Genomic DNA, 27,645 nt, shown 5'->3' on the forward strand with positions numbered 1-27,645 from the left:
TGTAGTCATCACATTTCTGAACCATCACAACGGTGTGGCTGTCAGGGGTGAGTGGCTCTGGCAGTGGTTAAACCACCTATATGCTAACAAGCTCAGCAATCAGGTTGTGAAGGGTCCTGGCTAGAGGAAAATAATCCAGCCAAACCTTAGACCTCTGTCAGGCTGTGAGGAGAATTATATTTTTGAACTAGTCTACAGTGTGGACAGGAAATGACCTCTCCACAAACTGCTTCTTTAAAAACAAGCAGTGGTGCCTAAAGCTATCCAGCTCCCCTCTCTCCCTCCCTCCCTCCTTCCCTCTCTTCCTCCCTCCCAGCCTCCCTCCCTCTCTGAAGCTCCTGCTCTCTCCCTCCCCTCCCGAGAGCTCTCCCCCCTCCTCCCTCCCTCCCGCTTGCTCTCCGTCTCTCTCTCGCTACCGAGGGCTCCCACAGCAGTTCCCAGCCAGTGTGTTCAGCCTGCCTGCCTGCCTGCCTCTGTGTGTGTGTGCGCGCGCGTGTGCGAGCGTGTGCGTGCGGCTACTTTGTACTGTGAAGAACACAGCCCATGTGCTCTGCATGGACGTTACTGCTACTCTGTTTAGCTTGATTTTCGACAGGCAGGCAAGATGTCCAGCACACCACATGACCCCTTCTATTCTTCTCCTTTTGGCCCATTTTATAGGAGACATACACCCTACATGGTACAACCAGAGTACCGAATCTATGAGATGAACAAGAGACTGCAGTCGCGCACAGAGGTAAGTACTTCAACCTTGGGTGTGTGTTTGTGTGTTTTTTTTTTCTTCAAACTGTGCCTGAGCTTTTCCTGGGTGGCTGGCTGCATTCTGCGGGAAGTGTCCCACTAGATACTACCACGTACGTGGAAATGAGCGCCAGCATGAATCCACTAGTTTGGACGCTGGGTTTCCAGGCACAGCAACTCTTGGAGCTGGGGACAGTTTCTGCCGGAATCTTGAAATAGACAACCCAGCACTTGATTCGCCTGCCGGGTGTCCAGAAATGCTGCTCTACCAGAACTGGCATTTTCAGGCTCTCAGTCGGTCCCCTTAGTGTTTCTTGAGATAGAATTCCGAGGGATTTGGTGATCATTTGCATCCAGCAAAATAATTTTTTTTTTTTTAAACAAATCCCAGAGGAAGTCTGCTTGACCGGCATATTTGCTTTTCAAAGTCATCAAAATCGAGGTGAAAAGGGCAGAAGAGCCACCCTTCGTACTTTTCAGAACTAGCCCTGGAGGGACACGTTTGTCTATTTCCGTGTTAAATTCAGAAACCAGTTGCTTGGGGCAAGGGGTTCTTGACTTTTTTCCCTCGACTGTGGGAGTGTCTCCCAGGAGCTCTCACTTCCACAGGAGCTGGCTCAGAATTCAAGTCAGCTTGAGTTTTTGCATATTGTGATCTTGTGCCCCAGAGAGAAGCCTCACCTACTCGCAAGCAACTCTGGGAGCAGAGAGGAGACAGGACTTTCAGAACTTTGTAAATGCAAAACTCCAGACCGCCTCCTGCAATTTAAATATTTAATGCCAGTTGACTTTTCCTCTGTGCTGGCTGGGCTGGTAGGTCCTACTGCTGGGCTGTCCATTTGCCTTTAAGTTGGGGCTTTGTGTTGAAGTGTTCTGAGAAGGAGTTTGTTATAGGGGCACCAAAGTCACTTTAAGAAGTAGAAATAGCTGGGAAATCTGTCTTCTCTGCAGAGTACAGATACCCGGAGGGTCGATGGCAAAGAGCTTTCAGGGAATAGCTTTGGTAGAATTTTAGGTGGAAGCTTGACTCTCAATTCTGGAAAGGGACTCAAGGTTTTACGATAAAATAAAACACACTTGCTTGAATTGTTAACAGAGCCATGGAGAATTCATGATGTTTAATGTATTTAATATAGCTAACAAGATGTGACCTGCTTTCTGATTGGCTAACTGCTGGACAAGGACTGATTTAAAAAAAAAAAAAAAAGCTGGGCTGTCTTTATCACTGCTATTTTCTTTATATGTTAATACATCATAGATGTTAAGTGGACTTGATGATACCGTTGCTCTCCCCAGAAGCCAGTAGCTTTTATACAAGTGTAAACTCTGTCGTGCTAAGGGTGGTGAGCTGTTGGCAGAAAATATTTGTGTGTTGTTGTGTGTGTGTAGTTGTGTATGTATGTTACAATTTGTATATTGCATTCAGATCTTTGCAACTGTGTATTGAAATGTTAAACTCTTGCACAAACTATTGATTGTCGCAGCCTGCTTTCAGAATTAGGAGGACAGAATATGTCATACTGTTTAGGCACACATAATTGCAACACAGATTTGGAGTAAAAAAAAGTCTTAAAAATATGATTAGTTTTAAAAAAGAGACCAGCGACCTTTATGGATCAACAGCGGCAGGATTTAAAAAGAACCCGTGTCCATCTTACATTTTAGAAAGTTTTTGAGGAGTTGTAGAAGGAGGGTTTTTCTCCATCCTTCTGGGTTAAGAGAGCAGGCAGATTTCTCTGATATCTGTGTTCTCCTGTGCCCCTTAATTATCACCTGGCCAGTTCTGAGCTAGAATACTTATCTGGAGGACTTCTCTATCCTGGTCCTCATAAAAATCTGCAGGATGCAATAAGGTCCCACATTTGTTTCACATTTGAGAGAAAACCTTTAAAGTCCCTCATTCATAGTATTGTTTCTTAACACTGGCACGTTATCTTTTGTGAGATGGCACGTTATCTTTTGTGAGAGCTAAACTCAGGAATTCCTAACTTTTGGATTCTGGGTTATTACTTTTAAGTAGAAAACCTGCTTCACAGCTCAAGAAACTGGAGAGGAAAGCTTGCTATGACAAATCCTAAAGATTTTTTTAAACCTCGCTGACTGACAGAAAAGCACTGAGAACTGTTTTCTGGTATGTTCTAGAGCCAACCCTGAACACTTCTTCCCTTAATTAGATCTTTTTTATAATTATCCAAATAATTGCTCTGACACTTCCTTTTTTCTTTGACAAGCAGTAAAGGATGTCACGAACCCAAGGCCATAAGTTTGTTTTCATTTCATATGAAGAAAAAGGAGAGAATCAAATAATTGCTCCTAAGATATATAAATATTAACATTAGATATTAGATTTTGATCGAAGTTTGTAATGGAAAAAATATTTAGAAAAAAATAACTTCTTGAAAAAGTTACATTGTGCATTTATCAATATTAATGGTGACTATTTATGGTAAAGTTGTTCTGAGCCCTAGAGAGGGATTGGTTGGAATAAAGTGCAGTAATACCCAGCAAGAGTTATCAGTTTATTCACACACAAAATCAAATAGATTGTTGAGTGATTACTTTTAGAATTTAACTGATACATCCAACCATTTTGGACAAGAGAGACTCACTTTCTTTCTTCTCTCTCTCTTCTGGTTCCTGCTTCTATATTACATAGTATTATTTCATTGACTCCTAATATCGCACTCGCACACACACATACACACCTATGTAATACTCTCGATTCTCCATTCTTTTTTGAACGTAGACTTGCCTAGAAAGAAATTGCAGCAAATCAGTCTCAATGAAAAAAATTATAATCAAGTTTGCAGAAATTTCCTAGAAACCTTCTTTATGGAAAGGAAAAAATGTAGTAAAGAAGCATGGTGCTCACCTACTCTCCTTCCATAGATGACTCCCCCAGAGCATTCTCTCCTGGGGATTGATGCATTTCTTCCAATTAAATAAAATCAAAGGCCTTCAGAAGCTGGGTAGTTTTAAAAAACACTGGATTGGAAGTTAATCCTTTTTCGAATTTGTTTCTTTCACTTACATGGATCTTGGTTCCTCATAAGCAAATTATCTCAAGGCCTCTTTAATTTAAAAATTCAGATTTTACCAAAGTTCAGAGTTTGGTTTTCTTTAGTAGGAGAAAGTGTTGTGAACTTGAGTAATGAGCACTGACATTACTTCTTGGCTCACGGTATTTAGTTCAAAATCACAAATGGTACTGAAAAAACAGGGTCATAGTGGAGAAAATATTGCAGGGAGCGACCCTGCCAGTCTTGTTTAAGGCCAGTGCTGGGAGCAAGCAGTTCCTGGGACAAAGTAGGTGCTCAGTAAACATTTGTGAACAAGCCGATCATGAATCAGTAGATGACAGAGGAGAGAGAATTTAACTGTATCACTGAAATTGGCACCTTTCCTGAGAAGCACAATTCTGATGCCTTTGGGGGTCCTGGTACCTCCTGAAGCTGCTTTAGGGACCTGCTTCCAATTCCCCTAAAAGTGCTCATCTCCACATTCTCCACACTTATTGCATCATGAGGCAATTTAGATCCCTAATCTTTGTGGCAAAGGAAAGCACAGTGTCTAAGAAATTATGGGACCTCATTTCTTTTTAAAGGAATTTTAATGCATTACGAAGCAAACAAAAACAACACACATATGCTTCAGATGCTGTTGGCTATTGTGGGAAATAAAATTTCTTTGCAACACCAGCATCTCAGTGGAATTTCATAAAGAAGTACATAGATGTTTCCCCCTTTTCTTAGTTGAAATTAAGAGAAACTCTTGGAGCTTTGTGTCCGTTTTGGTCACTGTAATTCCCAGGCAGTAGGAAGAGGGCTATGTCTTCCATTGTGTATGTTACCATGAATTGACCTGAGATCTTCCAAAATTCATTGACTGTTTGAATGGCTTTGCTGTCTCAAATGTATTTTGAAAGAACGAAACCGCACAATTTTCAGTTTAACACGGCACACAGAGTACCGTCAGATAGGACTTAAAAATGTGTCCTAAAGATTTAAGGTTTTCTTCTGTAACAAGCTTCAGTAATAACAAAAATAACAGTATTTTTTTTCATTTCCTGAAGTCTGTGCTATAAGATTAAAAATATGTATAGGTGAAATATGAGATCATCACAGTGAACTTCATTTTTAGTGAAAGGATTTTAATAATGTTGGATTTTTATAGAATTTAAGAAAGTTTATCAAGTTATACAAATTTTGGATATTGCAGACAACTCTTTCTACCTTATTTCCTCATTCAAATGACCAAAAAAGTCTCCATTCCAATGAAGATGTTTTTAAGTACATAGATTTTTTTTCAGGTTGGCAGTATGCTAATTTTAATAAAATATCACAAACACCAGGAAAGTGTGGGTACTAGGATGTATTTCTTCTGTTTTGAGGTTTTTTATTCTTTTATCAGTATTACACATCCCACTCCCAAAGAGAAAACTGTGATTACAATGGGAAGCTGCCATGTACACAAGGATTTTATTAGAATTACGGTTTTTAGTTTTACAGGATTTAATATGAACGTTGAAAATATTTGAAGACCTTGAAATTTCAATCTGCTGCTTTCACCCCGCTTCAGCTCAACTCTCCAACTCCCTGGGGAGGGGGTGGGAGGGGGTGGAAGGCTCTCAGTCTTTTCTTTCAGCTACATTTTTATATACTTTAGTCACAGGGTTTCCCGTTGTAGCATCATGTTTATTCATGGGGTAGCTTAGTATCATTGATGCTCAGATAGAGCCTAGTTAAAATGAGATTAGGTATTCTGGATAGGTGGGGAAAAAAAAGAAAACGGCTTTGTGATAAACTTGGATTTTTTTTTTTTTTCCTAGAAATTTAGAAAGAAAAATGGTGCTGTTACTCTGAGGCATATGAATGATTTTCAGTGTTAAACACAGAACTTTCCAAGTTTTTCGAAGGGGGTTGGTGAGGAGTAGGGGGAGGGGGGATTAGTAGTGGAAAGGAAAGCTATTTTGAAAATGTTAAATGAAACCAAAAGTGAAGTTTTAAAAAATAAGAACTTCCAACCTCTCTTATTTTTCAAGATCTCTACATGGCCTCAGAAAACAAATTGCTGGACTCTTGTACGGATTTTATTTTCCTGAGGTCTTTTTTTCCCCCATTTTCCTACTATGGGAACTGTTTTTAATTAAAAATTGCTGCAAACTAACTATTCGTAGGAGGCCAAGAAGAAAAAAAAATCTCTCAGCTCACATTCAACACAGATTCTTATCAGCCTAAAATCAATGCACACTTAAATCTCTCCCCTTTTGGTATGTAAATTATGATATAGGATTTAAACAGTATTCATTTTTTAAGCATTTAGCTTTTTGTTTGGGTTTCAGAAAGAAATTAATTTAAAATGTATGGAGACAGGGCTATAAATCTCCTTTTATTACATTTGTCCACATTAACCCATTTTCATGAGGAACACAGAAAACCCCCTTTCTGAACAAGCAAGTGAAACAGAAAACAAACAACCCCAAATATTGTCAGGAACAGGATTCATAAACTTACTTATTTGGATTTGGTTGGTGGGTCTCGGAATATAATTGATCTGGAAAAACAAATCTCTTTTTGAAAGTAGCAGAAAACAGAGCTTTAAAAATGTGTTCAGCTGATGTAGATATGACATATACCTTTGTCATTTTCTGACCAAAATATTTTCCTCCTTTCTTTCTTTCCTTCCTTCTTCCTTTCCCTTCCTCCCTTCCTTCCTTCCTCCCTCCTTCCCTTCTCGCCCTCCCTCCCTCCTTTCCTTCCTTCCTTTCTTTCTTTCCATCTTTCTTATCAATCTGAGCTTAGACTTTTATTTTTTACATTTAAATTCTGACAGCATGCATCTGAACATAGGCAACTATTAATACTTGAGACAAACTTCAGCCCTTCCTTCAAGAATTTCTATACTTCAGGCAATGACAATATCTGTGTCTGGAAATACAGAGACGATTAAGACCATTTGGTAACAAAGGGCGACATACAAACCAGTTCTCACTATGTAGTGCCCTGTTAGGTTAACACACTGTGCCTTTGTATACTGAAGGATGTACACCTTTCTGAAAGGTAGTCGTGATGATAGTAACTAGCATCTATGGAGAGGTCACTATCTGTAGGGCCAAGGTGCTAAGTGCTTTCTGGACATCAGCTCATGTAACCCTCATAATCACCTCCTGAGATTGGTACTCCTAACGTCTGCAGTCTTACTGGTGAGGAAACAAAGGGTTAAGTAAATTGTCTAAGGTCACACAGATGGTAGTTTAATTTTAGAAGTTATGCTGTTAACTGCTTTGCTATATAGCATTTCTCTGAGATAAGAAATACTAGCAAGGATTGTAGTTTCACCTGTGGAAACTTATTAGGTGAATGCATTCATTTTTTCCTTGGATAGGTTGACTTTGGCAGTGCCTGGAAAGATGACCCCATCCACCTAACCTGGTTGGACTATTTGCCTCTCAAGTGTCTGACTCATTTCAAAAGGGACCATGTGAAATTCCAAAGGATGTAATCAGAGGGGGAAAATATACCCTGGTTATTGAAAAAAAAGAACCAAATTCACACTCCCTGTTAAAGAATGAATATTTTCAGTATTCATTGAAGTGGCCTTATCTGAAGAGTCACTGGACTTGTTGTGGAACACTATGCATAGTTATCTAAGAGTTTAACTTTTTAAACTTAAAAATATTTAAATTTCCATTCAGTGCTTGACCCTTCTCAGGTGTGTTCTGTGGAAGATGGTGGTTTAATTATTTTAAACATCAATGGGATGAGTAGAAAAGCTGTCTCATTTTTGGTAGTGCCACCCCCCTCCAAATATAAGATTAGGAGAGTAAATTAGAATTTGGCATGATGTTGGCTTTCTTTGCAGGTAATCAGTTAGGAATCGTAGAAAAAATAAAGGCATGGAGGGAAGAGAGCTCCTAACATGTGTTGGTTTCTCACTTTCCTAGTTTGACCCTAAGAGGCAGTCTGTCCACATCGTGTGTCTTTGGATTTCCTCGTGGGAAATGAGGTTTCCTTCCTAATCCTGTAGCCTGCTTTAGCTAACTGTGAGGCCACTGTGCTTGTAGTAAATGCCTGCCAATTATTAGAGATAAGATGGATCTTTTCACGTGATCCACTCCCAAGCCCAAGATGCATGTGTTCTGCTTCTCGTTTAACAGATCAGGAAACTGAGGCTCAGAGAGGTGAAAACCAAGTCCATACATGGGCATCCCCGGGGGCTGGATCTTTTGACTCCCCCGTTCAGTGCTCTGCTCAGAAGCTTGCTGGTAAAGGCTACCCGCTCCCTGTTGGAAGCCCTGACGGCCACCCCTTGCCCTCAATTTACTACCAGTTTTGACCAGCCTAGTTTGAAGTTATAGTCTTCCAATTAAAAACAGAGTTAAAGATGTGGTAGATCCCTCTGAAGAAGAGGATCCACCCCTGTTCTGGGGACATCACAAGCCCCCATCCTCTCTTTTCAAGATTTGGATGGTCTCCTAACTATACTCTCTGCTCCCTTTTTCCACTATATAATCTGTTTTCCCACAAGCAGCCAAGGTGATATTTTTGAAGCAGAAATCAGAGCACGTCACTTTCCAGCTCCCCCTCACACCTAGAATAAGCTCCAAACTCCTTGCTCTGGCTTTTAAGGCTCTATTGATCTGTTGTTTCCTGATGGCCCAGTCTTACCACGTGTTCAGCAAACTCCAGCCACAAGGGACTTCTTTGGATCCATTAACTTGCCAAGCTTGTGCATACCTCAACACCCTTGCCCTCAGTGGTAGAATGCTTATATGGCTTCCTCCATAATAACACTTATAAGTATTAGGAAATCTAATTTGAATTAGAATTTGGCATGGTGTTGGCTTGATTGGCAGGTAATTGATTCAATGTCTCAAAGAAAATAACGACCATGAAGGATGAGTCCTAGCACTTAGTAGGGCCTCTACTGATCAACTTAGATGCCCCCTTCACAGAGAGGCTTTCCTTGATCAGCTCATTACCCCTCCCGCACACAGTCACATTCACTTTTTAATCACATGCCCTGATAATTTTCTTCGTAGGAATTATAGCAAGCTGGTATTTTTTTTTTTTTTTTTTTTTCAAAGCTGGTATGTTTTTGCTTCTAGTTTATTTCTCAAGTGTCAATAGAATATAAGCCGCGTGGGAACAAGGGCCTCATCTGTCTCCTTTACAGTTGTCTGCCCAGTGCCCGATAGCACATAGTTGATATGCAAAATATATCTGTTGAATAAAGGAAATTACGTTGTACCAGCACTATCCAGACTGACACTGGAATTTACCTTGAATCTTCCCAACAATCACCGACAACTACAGTTGGAAAAGAACCTGTAAGCCTAGTAGTCGGGTGAGCATTTACAGATAGAATGCTCAGCCAGACCTGCAGAGAAAAGAAGCCTGAAGAGAGGAATTTCTTCTGTGAAAGAAGTGCTGAGCTGAGAACTCTGCCCTCTGGGTAGTATGAATCTGTTGGGAATCTCCTGACTTCTGATGAAAAATATTTACACCTTTCTCATTTGCTATTTCTACTACTTCTCTCTTTGGGCCCCTCCCTGAGGGCCCACAGCCATGAATTATGATATGAATCACGATAATACCTTACGATTCCTGGAGCACTTTGCATTTTGGGAAAGTGCTTTCAGGGCCATTAATTAACTTACTTGAAGTGATTTATATAACAGAAAATATGGGAAGTTATATTAGTATATGATGTGGTTTATAATGTCTTTGTGTTTACGAATTGTGTGGTGTGTTTGTGTTGTGTGTGTGTGTGTGTGTGTGAATGTGTGTGCATATGTATGAGGGAGAGAGAGACAGAGACAGAGAGACAAGAGAGAGATATTTGCTCGCCCCAATCAGATTTTGTTTGTGTATGTGTGAACCTTCTGGTTAGGAAACATGCACAACTTTTTTTCCACTAGTGTTTTTTTCTTTGGAATGAAAAGAGTAGCGTTCCTGGAATGTAAAGATCTGAACTGAAGTATGACTTATAACAAATCAGATTTGGATCCAAACCCTGGCTCTACCTCTTGCTTGCTGTGTGATCTTAGGGCAGTCATTTAACTTTTCTGAACCTTCATTTTCTTAGCCTGAATTTTATGTTGGGAGGTGAATGGCTAAAGCATGTAAAAATTCCTGGTATATAGTAAGTGCTCAATAAATGGGAACTACGATGATGATGATGATTATGCTGCCTTTTTCTCTGCCCCATCAGAAAATTAAGTTGTGTAAATCATGTAAAACATGCTTGATTTCCTAAAAGTACCTTTATTTACTTATTTTTTATTCAAGTATAGTTGATTTACAATATTGTGTTAGTTTAAGGTGTTCTGTAAAGTGATATACGTGTGTGTGTGTGTATATATATATATATATATATATATATATATATATATATATATATATATATATATATATATATATATATATATATATATATATATGTTCTTTTTTCAGATTCTATCCCATTATAGGTTATTACAAGATATTGAATATAGTTCCCTGTGCTATATGGTAAATCCTTCTTGTTTATCTTATATATAGTGTTGTGTATCTGCTAATCCCATAGTCCTTACCCCTCCCCCTTCCCCTTTAATAACCATAAAAGTATCTTTAAAAATATACCTTACAAGGCTTGCACAAGCATATTTCAATTTAATGAATGAAACTTGCAGTGACATGTAGGATTTGTGGGTTTGGGGTTCTTATAATACGTGACAGAACCATCAGGGTGTTCCACCATCATATAATAGTGATGACACAATAATCATACACCTTCTTGTGGCTGTGATCTCCCCCAAAGTCCAGGTTATAATTAACTCTTAGACATACCAAGGTTAAAGACTAAGAACTGATCAATGTATAGGACACATGCACACCATTCTGTTGGGGAAGATCTGTGTTCAGGGTTTGCTCTAGCTAAGAACTCAGTGGAGACAACAGAATATTGAAATGTTCCCCTTCACCAGTGCCTTTGCAGGGCCATCTAAACAGGAACCCTGGGGAGGGCTGGAGAGCACACACCCACTGGCCTTCACTGGCCATTTTGTCTAAAGAGGTGTACTTCTCAAAATGCTGCCTGGCACAGACTCCTCCAAGGGAGCTGTATCAGTACCGGGTGAAGCCCAGAGCCCCACCTGCATGTCTGGACAGATAACAGCCCTGCCAGACTGATCCACTGTGACACCTTGTGGCTTACTCCTTAACACAGTGCAATGTACATGGGTGGAACTGGTGATGCTCTGAACAGCACCATGTGGTCTCTATCTGGCCAGGGGGATCAGGTTGACAGGTAGTAAAGCTACCCGCCTCTACTTTTTTTTCTTTTTTTTGTGGTATGCGGGCCTCTCACTGCTGTGGCCTCTCCCGTTGCGGAGCACAGGCTCCGGACGCGCAGGCTCAGCGGCCATGGCCCACGGGCCCAGCCGCTCCATGGCAGGTGGGATCCTCCTGGACCGGGGCACGAACCCGCGTCCCCTGCATCGGCAGGCGGACTCTCAACCACTGCGCCACCAGGGAAGCCCTCTACTTTCTTTATGGATGCAACCGAGTGTTACGATGGGCTGCTTTGTCCCACCGACTTCAGTGTACAGCCTCCCTGATTTTTCATATTGAAGTCCTTAAATTACACATACCTTCCTACACTTCATTCCATTGACTAGGTCACCTGTGATTTTTATGTAGAATTCCACATTAATAATAATTTTTAATCAACTTTTCTAGAGAAATAGCTTACATAACTCAAACATTACATTGTTTTAAATTTTAATTTAATACATATTAAGTGAAATATAATTTAAATTTACGTTTGTTTTAATATATGTTATTTTTTAAGAGGGTAGTGCTTTAAATTTTGCCTCCCAATATGGGTCATTTCTTAGGATTTATGAAAATTTGATCTTGAGACTGAAAATCTGTGCAGACAATCAAAAGTTACACTAATGTATACAAGGCTAACCATTTGGCAGTACACACACACACAAAACCCTTCTTAGGCCTTATAATGTTAACCATGATTACTCTGCAGTTGGCTGGAATTTCTTCCTTGAAATTGAAATTAAGCAGTTGGTGCATATCATGTGCCTTTGAAAGGTTCTGATACAGAAACTCTGATGGAGCCTATGGCTCCCCAGTTGGATGAATCCTAGAATTACAGGGCTGGAATAGATGTGAGTGATCATCTAGTCCAAACTTCTGATTGTGGAGATTGTGGAAGTGCCGAAACCAGACACAGGTGGCGCTTACCTGGACTACAACCTGTTGTGGATTCAGAAGTGGTCTCAGGTTTTCTAAATCATAACACTAGCTGCCCAGGTAATACCCAGGAAGTGGCCAAATCAAACACTCTTACCTATCACTAATTTGTACTTCAACCCTACGAACACTTTTCCTTTTCAAACCCCTTTCTTCTTTCCAGTTTTCCAATTTGCCCTAAAATGGTATCGATCTTTAGCATCATGCTATTGATGTTGAAAAACACATCACTAAGCTTTATTGCTTTAGAATTTATGACTGTTTCCCTTGCCAACTTATTTAAAATAAAGTTGCATATGTTTTAAGATATAGGTCTACTTTTTCTGATTTTAAGAACTTGGTTCATTATCAATAATAGAATATTTGTAAAGTACAATGTACAAATAGGTAAATACAAATTATCTTTAGTTCTGCTATGCAAAAAATTGCTGTTAACATTTTAGCATATCAATCTAAGACAGACAAACATATGCATCAGCCTTTACATGCTTAGGGACATACCGAACACCTGTTTGAATCCAGCTCTTTTAACTAAAATTATGAGTATTTCACCATGTTCTTAAATCTTCTTAAAATTTTGAGTTGCCTGAATTATTTACACAAATGTTTATGTTTTTAACATGTTATATATATATATTTTAGCATGATATATATATTTTAAAAATTATCCAGCTTCTCTGCACCATGATTTGATCTCAAGGAAATAGCATTCTTAGTAATCAGTCTTGTCCCAAGTAAGCTGGAGGCTGCTGGTATAAGGAGTTAGCTATGGTGCCTATTGTGATTACCATTAACATTTAATACTAGTCGGAAATCTTGCACCCAGCGCTCTCTGTCTCCTTTTAAGAAAGCTTTTCCCTCCCATGTGAGGGTAGATCATTTTCCCCCTGTTTATCTTTCCTTTGTATTATTTCTGAGTCGGGAGGCAACCAGCACACAACCTTGTGTAATGTCTGTAAATCAAAAGATTTTTGCACAATTCCTACTGCAAAGAGGGAGGTTGAATTCATGTTAAGAGTTAGTGTTGATCTAGAACCAGTAGTTGGGATACAGCCAGTTAATTTAGGATACCGTTTGAAGGACATGTCTTCAATTCAAGGAGGAAAGCGATATTTCATAAAGTGGGTTATGTCATGAGTTGCATGCAGTATTATCTTATTTTCCTCACTGGATCGAAGAGCTCCTTGGGGTCAGGTACTACCTTATTCATGTTTTATCCATCATGACAAGTGACAGTCTTGGTGGCCAACTGCAGTCTTTTTTTTAAAGGTACATTTCACAGAGGCCGCCATTTTGTAACTAGATTCTGAGTTATCACTGTTTTTATATGGGTGATATGCATTTTATAGATAAGCCTCACACACATGTTCTAGGAAAGAGCAGTCATAGCATGCAATCAGACTGTGTCCCCTACATAGCATGAGCATTGAATGATTAACTTCTAGAGTCCAGCAGACTTGTTTCTCTCCTTGCTCTTTGTGTGACCTTGAGTGAGTTAACTCACCCTTCTGTGCTCTGGATAATGTGGGGATGATAATAGAATCTACGTCCTTGGATTTTTATGAGGATCAGGTGAGATGATTCTTATAAAGTGATGAGCATAGTGCCTGCACCCTCTGAGTGTTCATTACTATGGTGATGCTGATGCTGATTTGTTTGGCGGATGTTGAAGTCTACCGTATGTGATATTACTGGTCTGGAGGTAAAGAGAGCCGCATGCCTGACTTGAAAGGGCTAGTAAGACCACAGTAAGGATTTGCAGAGAAGGAGGGATGAATGGGAATTTGCCAATTTAAGAATAGTGGTGGAAAGGATGCTTTTGGCTGAAGGAAAGGCACAGGCAAAGAAAGTGAGTCTCAAACGGTGATGCCCTGTTTGAGGAAAGGTGAGGATTTTGGCATAGCTGGGGCTTAAGGTCTAGGGTGGTTGTATGAGTGTGTATATATGTGTGTAGGGTGGGGTTGGAATGTGGTAGGAAATAAACCTGGAGAGGAAGTGAGGGCTGGTTGTGAAGGCTTCGTTATGTGCTGTGAGGCCGTTGGTCTCTATCCGTTGGAGACTATCTGTTGGACTTCAGTATAGTGAGTATGAATAGGGCCCTGGAATGATTATTTAATTTCTCAGTGCTTTGGTTTCCTCATCTGGAAAATGACACAAGAGTAGTCCTCACCTTGTAGGTTTTGTTTTAGGGAATTTAGTGGGATGAGGTCTTTAAACTTCTAGACCTGCTGGTCCAGCACCTCACTACTATGTAGTAAGGATTCCATCAACATTGGTTTCTACTCTCAGGCAAAGGGAACTGATAAAGGTACTTTTTGGCCTGGGCAGTGAAACCAATGATGTGCCTTCGAGCAATGTCACTCTGGCCACTTTGTGGAGGGCAGACTGGCAGTCTGTCTAGGAGATATTTGTCTGCTGAGAGGAGGGGGTCAGTGGATGGGGAGATGCACAGAGGAAAAATGACACACATTTACTGGCTGGCTGAGCTATTTTTAGCCTAGCGTGTCTGAAGCAAAGGATGGATTTTCATGGCATTTTTTTTTTAAGATGCAAAATTACTGTAAGCCAAAGTTATGTAACTTGCCTAGGGACACTTTGTTTGTCCACCAATGAGGCCACTGTGGGGTCCACAAAACTTTTAGCAGCCATTTTAAAGGGTGGGTCCCCAGGGTTGGCAACCCTGACTTTTCCTCCTGCCTTGACAGAATTGGGAAACTCGAATTGATGAGCTGGGGCTTCTGGGAAGATCCCCCCCCCCCTTACCTGTCAGCCAGCCTGGAACCAGGACCTCAGAGGGAGATGACAGTGAGGCAAATGAAGAGGATGAGTGGGGAGCGAGAAGATGGGTTGAAATCCTTTCCCACCCAGGCCATGTAACATGAGTCTCTGAGCCTCAGTTTCCTTGGTGCAGAATGGGCAGAACAATAGGTCAGCATCCGAGGAAAATCTTGGACACTCAGTGAGACGGTGGAGGGACACTGCCAATACCGGGAGGTATTGGAGGGTGGCTCTGCCCTTCCCTACCTGGCATTTCATGTCATATCGAGGGCCAAAGAATTTTGTTCAAGAGTGTTTCTTAGACTCTTCTCACATTTTCTTTCCTCCCTGAACTTGAGCCTGTGTCCTTAGATAAATCTTTCCCTTTCCTGAGCCTATTTCCTCTTCTGACAGCTCTGGATTCGAAGAGATATGAACTGCAAGGTATCCTTTCCATCACTATTTTTATTCTGATTCCCATTAGGTGGACTGTGTGCTTCTGTTTTTAATCTCCCCCATGAAACACACACTCAAGGTAAATAACGTGCTCCTGACATTGCGACTCCTGCCCCTTTTCTCCCACCTCGCTTGCTGAGGGGATCTTGCTGAGTCACAGAAAGATTTTTCTTGCTTTTCCTCCTGCATTGGCTGGAGCTGGAGCGCCACTCTGGCCTTCTCACCCTCCGGGCACCATTGTCTTAAAACCTGCACATGAAAGAAGGTCCGGGGATTGTTTTTTCCGGTCTTTATAAAAAAACCTCAAAATGCAAATGCAGGATGTCCTAAAATCACAGAGATCAGAGGGGTCCCGGTACCCTTGGTTTTTTTTCTTTTTTTTAAAGAAAGGTTAAAATTCATCCGAACCAAGACTAGAAAATAAGCTTAAGGTGTCAAGTTATTCCGAAAAGACTGTTAATGCCTGTTGGCTGAGTGCATTAAACTGCTTTGAAATGATCACTTGTGAGTACTATTTTAAAAGCTGCTTGCTAGGACGGTTATTTAAACCTGTTTGTTTCCGGACTCAAAACTTCACATTTGTCCGTTGAAAAAAATACTATATTTGAAACAAATAAACATTAAAATATAGTTTATTATATTTCCAGCCATTCGTCTGAAAGGAAAATATGTCAAGACATTTATAGTTAGAAACTGAAAACTCCGCCCTAATTCACTCCATTGTATTTCCAAGGAGCCCAGTCATATATAATATTACCGGGTCTCCTGAGGCCTCCTTGAAGGGATACCAGATACTCTTGGTATAACGAGATTGGGGGAGGTGGGGAGAGAACGGCCAGGGAATGGCTTCCAGTCCTAATTCTATATTTCCTGTGATTTTTTTTTTTTTTTTTAATGGAGGCAGGGGAAAAGGAGAGAAGAATGAACTCTGCTGTTACTTTTAGTATGGCTTTGACTTTAAAACCATTTAAAAAGGAACATTCATGGTGGCACCCTGGGGTGTCTAGGATGGGATTGCCTTGGCTTTTTCATCCCTCAATCACCTATTGAGTTTTTTTATTATGTGCTCAGTGATGGAGGTCTACCAGGAAGCCCTTCCCTCATGCTCAAAGCCTAGTGGGGAAGGCAGCCAGCTGAACGTCTGCTTATGATGGGCAAGACTGGGCTGTTGAGAGCAGCGAGGATGGAAGGTATCCCAGCAGGGACTGTGGTGTCAGGACACACACACTCCCGCGCCCGCTTACGCTCTAAGTTGCTTACGTTATGGAGTAAATTGTGATCTAAATATTCGTATTTTTAATCTAGAGCGCTGCTAACTTTTTGACAACACTGTGTATCCGATGATCTTTAGAGAAATTAAGCTGCTTAAATATCCCAAAACAGGGAGATAAAGTCATGCAGCATTCATGCCCCCATGATGGCTGCACCCAGGTGTCTTAAACTACTATAACCTAAACTGTGGGTGAGGAAGAAGAAAAGGGGACTCCTCTAAGCCTACTTAAAAGCCAAGATATGGCAAAAATAATCTTTTTTTTTTGCCTTAGTCCATGAGAAATTGTCTTTGTGTAGGGTAGAAAATGTCAGCCTTACCAAAGAGTTAATCATAGTCATTTTTGTGAAACTTCCAGGTTCTCATTTAATGAATCTCAATTGAAAAAATATCCCCCTCCTCCAACTATGGTATACAGCTAGACAATATTGAGAGGAGTTTAGGGAAGGAAACAGATCATGCAAAGCCTTGAGTGGTTAGGAATGCATAAAACTGAAGGCAGGGGACTGGATGAGAAAAACAGGATCTCAAAAATTCAAGATGAAGAACAGTGTAATCATACTGTGTATTTATTAAGTGTCTGCTGCGTGTCAATCTCCCAGCTGAGTACTTTAACCTTATTGTCTCAGTTCAGTTCTCAGCAGTGCAATGAGCAGGATTATTACCTCTATGTCACAGATGAGGGAGCTGAGGCTGAGAGAGGCTTAGTAATTAGCCCAGAGCTTCACAGCAGACGAGAGTCGCACTATGGCTTGATCCTGGGTGCACCCAAGGCAAGAGCTGATCTTCACCCCGCAATTCCACTAACTCTCCAGTTGGTGCCCCACTTTACAGGTGAAGAAACTGAGGCCCAGGGGAGTCCAAGCAGGCCTTGGGTCATAACACGAGGCACAACTGAAGCCTTATCGTTGGTGATGACTTTGGTTCCTTAGTGGGAACCAGCGTGTGCACAGAGGGAACCCACCATGAGTTCACATCACCCTGGCCTTCTTGAGGTGTGGGACCACATTTGGCTCATCTTTGTATCAACAACACAGAACACAGGTGCAGAAGAGATGCTCTAGACCTTTATTGACTCAATAAAGACTCTGAGAAAAGAAGCAGGCCCAGAAGTTTAAACACAACTAACTAAGCTCCACACAGACAAGCACGAGGTCTGTCCTTCCGGGAACAGCAGCCTATAGGTCATGTTTATGTGAATTAGTAAAAGGTCTTCCCTCTGGGTGAGCTTTTTTGTGCAAAGGGAAAGCTTTCTGGTCTTCCTGGCAGACACTAGCCCCAAAGGGCTTGGCAAAGTGCTTGGGATTTCAGTCCCCTCTTCCTATTTCCTTGGCCAACCGCCTTTGTTGCAGTGCGGAAACTGCCCAGATGTACAAATGGGACTATTTTTATTTAATTCAGTCACCCAGTGTCTAACCCAGGACCTGGAATCTGATGGATACTCACTACATATCAATTGAACACATGAAGAATTTTAAGGGCAGTGCTAAATGGTCTACTGTCATTAGAATACAGTGAATACCGTAGAATGTTTAGGCCATGTGTCATGGAAGAGGTTGGATTTGAATTGGTCTTATAAGGGATTATAGGCATTGGATTTGTTGAGGAAGAAAAAGGGCAACCCAGCTGGAGGGAGCAAAGGCCTGAGATGCTGGTCTGGGGCAGGAATAGGATGTGGCTGGCTGCGCTCTGCTCAGGGAAGTCTCTGCAGGTGGGAAGAGAGTTGCATAATTGGAGTAGGCACCATCCTATTCTCACTGTGTTCCATCCTTGGGGCCCACAATCCACAGAATACAGTCATTTTAATGGTATTTTGAAAACATCACTCAGGTTGCTGAAAGGAGAATGATTTGGGAGGATTTAATAGCAGATGCAAGAAGACACATTAGCGAAGAATATTACAGTTTTCCAGGTAAAAGATAATAATGAATTGGATCAACTTGAAGCCCATCAGGGGGGTAGATGAGTGTGGATGGGGCAGTGCTTGGTGTTGGATTGGCAATGGAGGGCGTTGGGTAGGAGAGGTCTCCAGCCTAACTCTAAGGTTACTGGAGTAAGTGTAGGGACTCTTTCCAGACTTCATCTCTACCCATTCTTGCCAACAGCATGTATCTGTGTCCTCAAGCCCCAAATCAGTGTGCAGTTCAATGATGTTCATTGTACCTGCTTCCCAGAATCCACTTGAAATAACAGTAACAGCATCTTCCTTGTCCATCCGTTCTGTGAAATTCCTCCATAGCCTTCTCTGCCTCCCTTGAGCTCTGCATTTCCCAAGCCCCTTCCCTTTACCTACTTTTGATTAGCTTCTACTTTCACAGCATCTTCATCACTTACCAGTTTGTTTAACATTCTTTTTTTTTTTTTTTTTAAAGAAAAGATTGATTAAGAGTTTATTTTCTTCCCCGTTTCTGAGTCTCATTATTTCCCTGTTTCTTCTTGGTTATTAGTGGTCCTGTTTTCTCTCAAGTGCCTTTTGTCTTTGAAAAGCTCTTGTGATTCTCTTAAGCCCATTTGCCGTTTTCCTGGCCTGTCATCCTTTTCCCTATCAACCTTAAGTACGGCATTAGAGTTTTCTGTCATCCCTTCTTCCCTTCTCCAGGTACAACTATAGACACTTGACTGTTCCAAGTTTGCTGAGCAGTGTCTGACTCAACATAGAAGCTCAATAAATATTGGTTAAATTTGTTCCTTTTCTTGAATGTGCAGACTTTGATGGAACCACTTAAAATGCTCTGGTACACACTCTCTTTTATATTTATATACATATGTGTATGGCTACCTGAATCCAGGCTTTCCCTGGGGAGACTCACAAAATAATTTAATTCTCTGTGACTCTGTAACAGTGAGGTGGATTTTCACCCATGTCTGTGGGAACACCTCAGAAGTATTGGGTGCTCATCATAAATGTTCAATCAATTCTTATGAGTGAATTTACTTTTGAACTTAGTTGCTAGGTGACTTTTGATGTTTTTGCATAATGATTATGGGTCTCAGTTTCTATATCTGTTAAGTGGCGGTAATCAGGGAATCAAAAAAAATTTAGGGACATTTGCAGAGTATGCACATATTCCACATATGGAAACTGTGCTAGATTCTAAAGAAGCAAAGATGGCTAAGACTAGGAATAAGAAGGAAAAGAGGATGGTTTGTTGTAATGACCCTTTGAAGATCTAGTTGAAATTTGAAGAATTGTTTGCCCTGGATCGGGAGTGGACCCTAAAGTGAGGTCATTCTTTCTTTAAACCACATCTGGCCCGTCTCTCTCCAGGTTAATGTTAAAGGTAAGATGAGGTAACATTTGAAAGTGTTTTCAATAAATATAATTACTTTATAAATTCCATGCTGGGAAAGTATCATTAAATCGGAGGTTAGAAGATTTATACAATGGATGGGGCATTTGGTGAGTGAAAGGAGATTTTTGAGGACCGATGAAAATAGTTATTTCTGGAAATAGCTTCTTGTTTGCTGATTACTTCTAATTAGCCTCAGTTTAATGCTTTTTCCCTTAAAGTGTTTAGAGATCTGTGATGGGATTATCTATGCAAATTGAATACTTAAAAAAACCCTCTGCAAACCTGTATGTTATATTTATAAACTTTACATTGTACTAAAGTCAGCAAATGTCACAGAATTAAAATCAGTAAATGCAAAAGTGAAGGTTTCCATAGCAACAGTAACTAACCCATATTGCATGTAAAATGGAATGTACATTAGGATTTACATTTAATCGTCTATTAGTAGATAAAAACACTATACAGAGCAGGTGCAATATGGTTACGTTCGGGTGACCCTAGCAGCTCTTTTATCTTTTAAACTTCAGGCTTTAGCTACTGTAACTCTTTTGTACCTAGCAAATTTTGACTCCTTTAAGGAAAATGAGGTACGGAAGATTAGAGGCGATGTTAGGGCAGAGGTATGCATCCCTGGATTTAAATGTAGCAGAACATCATCCTTGCATAAATTATCAATCAACTCAGTAGGTATTTCAGAGAAAGAAATAGATTCAGAATACTAAATGTTTATGAAATTGTTGCACGAAGCATACTTAAGAATTTTCTGTCTCTGTAGTTAGTTTATCCAAATGATCAGTGCCTCTAAAACACGGTAATGCCTGGTGATTTTGTGGCTTTTAATTGGTTGTGGAAAGGCCCGTAGGAGCGTGTCAGGACTGGTAGCAAAAACATGGGTCATAGCTCCATCCCACTACTTCTATGCATCTGGCCTCCCTCACTGAACTTCATTGTCCTCCTACTGTGCGTCCCTTATCTACCTACTAAGTGTGCTAAGTGTCTCACGTTGGAATGGGAGGAAGAGAATGGGGGGTACTTCAATCTAGATCTCTTCGTATGGATGATGGCTACAGTGTGAGCTGCTTTCATAAGGAATCAGCAGTCCAAAAATTAGGCTCTGCCTTTGACTTTCTTCCCTGGAGACGGCCTGTCTTTTTGGCTGTGGCTTGCATAACAGGATATCTTCTTGTTCTGAGGCCTTCCCGGCCCTTCTGGTAGATAGCTCTGTGTCACTGCTGAGAAACAAGCCTCCTGCATCCCAGTATAGATCAGGAGATGGCTCTAGATAGAGACTCTTTTATTGAACAGAATTTTCTTTTATAAAATTAGAAGAGATGTTGGTACTGACTAAACGTATGATTTACTCTAAAATGTAGTTGATTTTCAAAAATAACTTTAAGTAAAATTAATCATAAGATTTTTCCCCATAAACTTTAACGGTCTTGAGTATTTCTTGGCTTTGATCTCCACCTCTTTGATACGGTGGATCCTGAGTAGGGCACAGAATCTTCTTTTTATCAAGTAACCATGGTAACTTCTAAAAATTTCTTTTAAAATCAATCTGTTAATTTCGTATAGTGTAAGATGTTAGAATGTGGTTATCTGGCTACAAGATCAGAATTTTGCCACAAGCCCAGAAGCTCTGTCCTAGTCACAACCCTCTTCCTTGTAGAGTATTAAGGGACATTTTTCCTTGTATGGTATTAAGGGACATTTTTGCTTTTAACGCTCTGTTTTCCCTATCAGTTTCAGCAGCTATTTTCAAACTGGTCTGCCTCATTTTCCAGTGAATACCTGTTGGCTATTTTTGGTTCACTTATTTTCTGGGTCATCAGATGAGCCCTGGCTTCTTTCTGCTTCTCCCTACCCGTACAGAGATAGAGTGCATGTCCTGTGGCTGTCAGTGTTCTCTTCCACCTGCCTGTGCCTTAGCGTTCATGTCGCTCTTTCTTATCACATAGAATTTTTATTACATACTTACTTAAAAAGTTCTTCCAGACTTTGCCTTGTTTAATCCAATCTCACTCTTGTGCATATATAAACAGGAATATAAATGAAGTATGTTGGTTAGGTATCCTAAGACTGTTCATATTCAGAGTCTGACTTTTTGTTCTTTTGACTCATAAGCAGTCCAAGAACATTGGTGAGACGGCACACTGCAAAATCACCCATTAAAAAAAAAAAAGCCATTGGTGCTAGGCTCTGAGCAGACTTTCATTATATAGACCTTGACTAATTTTGAATTCCATGCTCAGGAATGTCGCTTATCTTATTGGATGCACAATCTCCCTGACTCTGACCTTGAACCATTGGATTCTGAGAGGTTCAAGAGGGATCCATTTTGTCTTTTATTTTCTCCCAAATCATTCACACCTCATCTGCAAATTACAATGCTTCTGTTTTTGATATTTGCACACATGCAATGACAGTGACTGCTTGACAGAGAGGGTAAATTAAAGACATTGTAAAACACGCATTGAGACTTCAGAGCCCAGAGCCATTGATTGATATTGGGAAAAAATGTGCACCTTAAAATTAATATAATTGTACACAGAGATATAAATATTTGGGATCTTACTGCATGTATTACTTTGTAACCTGATTTTTCACCTTAAAATATATATCCTAAACATTTTTTCCATTAAATGGGATATAAAACTGGACTTTGAGCATATTTTCCAACCTATGCATTACCGTGTTATATATAATCAAAGCGCTTTTGGTCTTGTCATCTAATTTTGTTGTGTTTCCCGTGGGCTTTTGGTATTGCACAACTCTGTCTGGTTTATGTGAGGAGTTGGAGATATTTTACAGTGATGCTATCATTGTTTATAATAGTCAAAAAATAGAAATAACTCAAAGGTCTGTTAACTGGTGAATGGATAAACAAAATGTGGTATATCCATACAATGGGATAGTTTGAAGCCATAAAAAGGAATGACATCTAATACCTGCTACAGCAAGGATGAACCTCAAAGGATGAACCTTTTATTATGCTAAATAAAAGAAGTCTGTCACCAAAGACCGTGTATTATATGATTATGTGGGTGGGATGGGGTGGGAGTACGAGTCCCTGCAATGGGCAGGAGGGAAATAAGCTGAAAATGGTTGTGGTGACGATTGTGAAAACGTGTGCATTTTGTGGCTTGTAGATTATACCTCAATAAAATCATTTAAAAACCTATTCTGCCGCCGCTGCTGTTTTCCCAGAATATTAAGTTTTAAGACTAAACATAGGCAAAATAATATGATATAAAATAGTATTAAACAATTATTTTTAGAAAACTTTTTTAGAACAAAAGAATTTTTTTTTTTTTTTTAAGGCTTGAGGTAGATTGCTGAAAGCTAAAGGACAAAGACTGGGTTTAGTGACAAAATCTCCAATTGAATAGAGACTATTGACATCACCAAGGTTAACCACAGGCTGGATGTCAGATCCTCTTTTCAGTCATCCCTCACCCATCCGTGTGAGGTTCCAATTGTTAAAAGGAATAGAAAAGATTAAACTGAAGTTTTTTAGGCACTTTCAGTCACCATTTTCTAAGCTTGTACAGACCAAGTTCAGTCTTTTATAAGACAATCCTCCACTCTCCAAATATTGGGAGTTCGTTAGACCACACCTCTGGGTCTTCTCATTGTTGGACTAAATATTCCTAGGGGATTCAGCTGTTCTTCAAATGCCCCATAGGCATATGTGCCAATCTCCATCACAGCATTTTTACCAACCCGTCTCTTGACTCATCTGGCTCCCCATCGGACAGCAAGCATCTCCCTGGCCTGATTGCTTTCCCTGGGCATTGGGTCGTTAAAGGGACTCTTAGAATGTGGCCTTAGAAGCAGGAAAATTATCGCACAGGTGATCTGGGCAGTCTTGGTTTGAAGACGATGGGTCTTCTGCTTTCCCTGCTTTATTTATAAAAGTCATAAGAAACATAATTGTAGATCTTTTGTATGATACAGTTGTATCATCTTTTGCTGAACAATGTTGAAAGCAAAGTAATAGTCAGAGGTTAGTTACACAACACTGATCAGAAGCTGTAAAATCTTTTTTTTTCTTTCCTTGCACCAGTTTCTAGACTACTGGCAAATGTTCCTCTTGGTTGTAACACTATGAGAGGGGTCTGGAGTGCTGCCTGCATGTACTTGTGACAAATGATGCCGTTAATTTGAGAAGACCTTTTGCACTCATTCATTTTTTCAAAAATATTTGTTAAGTACCTGCTATATACCAGGCATCTATTCTCAGTGCAGGGGACAAAGAAGAAATGCCCCCAGAACAAAGTATGTTTTGTTTTGCTTTATCTGCCAATTTAGAACCACAATTCAGTGGAGGAACCAGATGGCAAACAAGTAAACAGATACATGTATGATATAGTAATAAGTAGCGATAAAATACTATGAAGACAAATAAAGTGGAATTGGAGATAGAGAGCTATGATAGGCACCACTAATGTGATCACTGAAGACTTCTTCGAGAAGATAGCATTTGAGCAGAGACCCAGATTAAGTGTAGGGGTGACACCATTGTTGTGTGGGTAACTGTTTAACGACTGGTTTTCTTAAAAAAAAAAAAAATTAAAAAAATAAGGAAGCATGCATATACATAGATATTTATTATGATTTTAACTGATAGAAATATTTATAGTTTACAGTTTATGAATAATAATAAAATATACAATGCCCTTTATTATAAATTCCATAGAGCCAATTAATTCTCCCCAAATGCTTTCACTGATTTGTGAACTCTTGTATTCATAGGCAAACTCTAATTTTAATTGACAAGAGTAGCTCTGATATGAAAGTTGGCTGATACTTTCTTTCACATTAATGAATAAAAAGGAAGTGAAACAACAGAAATGAATATCTAAGTTTCTCTCCTTCATCAATGGCATGAGTTACTTCTCTTTTGAATAAGATAGTGGTTTTTAAATACTGGAAGAATATTTCCTCAAGTGTGCTATTCACAGTGTAATGGCTACCGACAAGGCACACTTTTATGCTTAGTCTGCGTTATCAGTGTTTTTGTCCGTTACTTTTGTAAGTCTAGACAATCGGCAAAACAAAAATATCAAGCCCTGATGTGGAGCACTGGCCAGTTTCTGTGGTGTAAATCCTCCCGCTATGGCCAATTTCAAGCTACCAACGTGAAGTTACTAAACATGGCATTGGGAAGAGCTGCCCACATGACAGGGGAAGGATCCATCATGTAGGTACAGTAGACATGAATAACCTCAAGAGCTCAGTAATAGCAAGATGGAGCAAAATAATTTGGAAGTTTTGAGCATTTATCACAGTCGTTTTTAATATAAAACTTATTGAACTGGAAATTAACAACTGTCTCACAAAATTCCTGAAGATGTAGCACTCGGAGAGCTGATCTGAGCTGGTTGTAGCACACTGCAGAGTGAGGTATGTGGACATTTGAGGGAAGGCAGGGAAGTGGGGTGTGGGAAGGCCCTCAGGTGGGAAAGCCAGGGGGTCAATGTTGTGGATACAGAGTAGACATGAGGAGGGAGGTGGGCAGCAGAGATAGTGGGGTCTGATCAGGAGGGGTCTTTGAGCCCGGTGGATGGGTCATTTTAAGGGGAGCGGGATTGACCACTGAGAACCATGCTTTCCAGGTGAGACTACCCTCTATTGGCACACACCATCCTTAGCGGAGATAACAAGCCCTTACGTGACTATGGAGGAGACGCTTATCTCCTGGCTGTCACTTTTCTTATCCAAGATTAGAAAGTCGGACTAATGTGACATTCAGGCTTCCTTCCAATGCTAACAATCTCTGAATCTGGATAAGACTCACAATCCTTTTCTTATGTTGAATGCAGCGGGTCCTGCTGCATCTTGACTGTCTGTGTGGAGATCCCTGGGCTTTCTCAGCATGTCCACCATACTGATATGGATATGGTTCGTTTTCCAGACACCGTGAACCCGCTGCATCTTCTGAACTCCTACTTGCCTCTGAACTGGGTGGCCTGCCCCAGTAGCTATCTTGTAAAAAACCCAGTGACTTGTTTTTTTCCAGTTAAGCATCTGGGGACGGTGGGGAGCAGCCCCATTCATTCCCGGTGTTGTTGTTGGCTGGCATTCCAGCTTGGGCACCAGCTCACATCATCTCATGTCGCTGTCACTCCGAACAAACAAGTTCCCAAAGACTGAGATGCCTAGTTAAGAAAAGGTTGCAGGTAGGGAAACAAACTCAAAGAACTTTCTGAGCGCCGTTCTTGAATCTCCACATTAATCTTCTAGACCACTTCCAAATTTGGAACCAAAAAGCTGGGTATTCTTCAGACTGTTAAGATGTAGGATGATTGACGGTATCGCCGGGGAAAGTGAACATCTGTGTATCAGTTATGACCAGCTCCAGACTCAGGGGAGGAAGCACGTGAACTGTTCCCTTGTGACTTAGGAATGTCTGGCCGCAAGAAGAATTAATCATTTTTAGAAACACCCATAGTGGCCATAGGACCAGACTGTCTGCATTTAGATTCCCCGCCAATCATTCCTTGGACAAGTTACCCAACTGTCTGAATCCATTTCGTCATTTCGAAATGCCAGGTGATAGTGACAATAACCATCTTCTCAGGCTGTCATTAGAACTAGGTGAGCTAATACTGTTACGTAGTGGTCATGTAACATGGTAGTTTTAGAAGCCGCATCATCCCTACGATTTCACTTTCTCTTTAGAACAACCCCTGTCTTAGTCAGTCTGGGCTGCTAAACAAGGCTGTGTGGCCTAAGCAACAAGTATTTATTTCTCACAGATCTGGAGGCTGGGAAGTCCAGGATCAAGCCACTGGTAGATCTGGTGTCTGAGGAGATGCACCTCCTGGCTTGTGGATAGCTGCCTTCTTGTTGTCCCTTCACGTGGCTGAGAGAGCAGGCTCTAGTTTAGTCTCTTTCTTCTGGTGAGGACACTAATCCTATCAAGAAGGCTCCACCCTCTTGTCACCTTCCCAAAGGCTTCATCTCCAAATACCATCACATTGTGAGATTAAGATTTCAACGTACGAGTTTTGAGGGGATACAACATGAAGCCCACAACAGACCCCCTCCTGAAAGAAGGTTGGTTAATATCACCACCTCCAGTTCCAAGGGGTCAGCATAGCATGATCTACTTTTCCCCAAACTTCAGTAATTCGTGAACTATTTTTTAGGATTTTTGCCATTCGTGTACTAGAATTCTACCTCTGGAGCTGACCGGCCTGAGCTTAATTTCCAATTTAAATCATTTTACTACGGATGAGTGTCTTTGGGGAAGTTAACTCACCTCTCCGGTGAGTTAACCGGAGAGTTAACCGGTGAGTTAACCTGATGGAAGGGGATAATAACAGCAACAACAATAATAATAATATAGCAGTGATAACCATGCCCACCCCATAGTGCGACTGAGAATTAAATGAAGCAGTGAGGCACTTAGCGTGAAGCCTGACCAATGGTAGTGCCAGTCATCACCAACATTATCATCACCAGTAACATCATCAGCATCGCCATCCTCCTCTTCATCAATATCATCCTCGTCACCATCGTGACCATTGTCATCCCATGAGAGGAAACAGGACTTCAAGGAGGTGAAGGGACTGGGCTAAAGAGAAGCATCAAGGTGAAGGTCCTGGGCAGGCGGTGCCCCATGTGACCAAGAAATGCCTCTCCATGATTATGACCACGTTGGTCTTCATCCTTTGAGAGGATTTGGCCCTTCTCAAAAGACTCCTTTGTTTGACTGACTGTGAAACAATGCGGTGAAGAAGGCATTGAGCCTAGAGTCCAAGTTCTGCTTTTAATTCTGTCTCTTCATTGATTAACCTTGAGAATGACCTTGGGCAATTCACTTCCCTTTGAGGCTCGGTTTCTTCAATCTGGCAAATGAGGGTGTTAG

At 40.7% G+C, this 27,645-nt stretch overlaps 1 protein-coding gene across 9 annotated transcripts in view; it reads left to right on the forward strand.

Moving 5' to 3' along the window:
- Positions 1 to 387: 387 nt before the first annotated feature.
- The window catches only part of LDB2 (LIM domain binding 2), a 376,552-nt gene continuing 349,294 nt past the window's right edge, over positions 388 to 27,645 (forward strand). For 4 of the 9 annotated variants that reach the window (XM_024741858.1, XM_024741860.1, XM_024741861.1 and 1 more), the window contains exon 1: positions 388 to 736. In XM_024741858.1, coding sequence (XP_024597626.1) covers positions 605 to 736 — 132 coding nt within the window. In that variant the 5' untranslated portion in view covers positions 388 to 604. The remainder of the gene's footprint in view (positions 737 to 27,645) is intronic. The other 5 variants (XM_024741853.1, XM_024741857.1, XM_024741859.1 and 2 more) reach the window with 4 other exon arrangements.

Source organism: Neophocaena asiaeorientalis, unplaced genomic scaffold (genome assembly GCF_003031525.2).
Source record: "Neophocaena asiaeorientalis asiaeorientalis breed wild unplaced genomic scaffold, Neophocaena_asiaeorientalis_V1.1 scaffold218, whole genome shotgun sequence".
Classification (NCBI taxonomy): domain Eukaryota; kingdom Metazoa; phylum Chordata; class Mammalia; order Artiodactyla; family Phocoenidae; genus Neophocaena; species Neophocaena asiaeorientalis.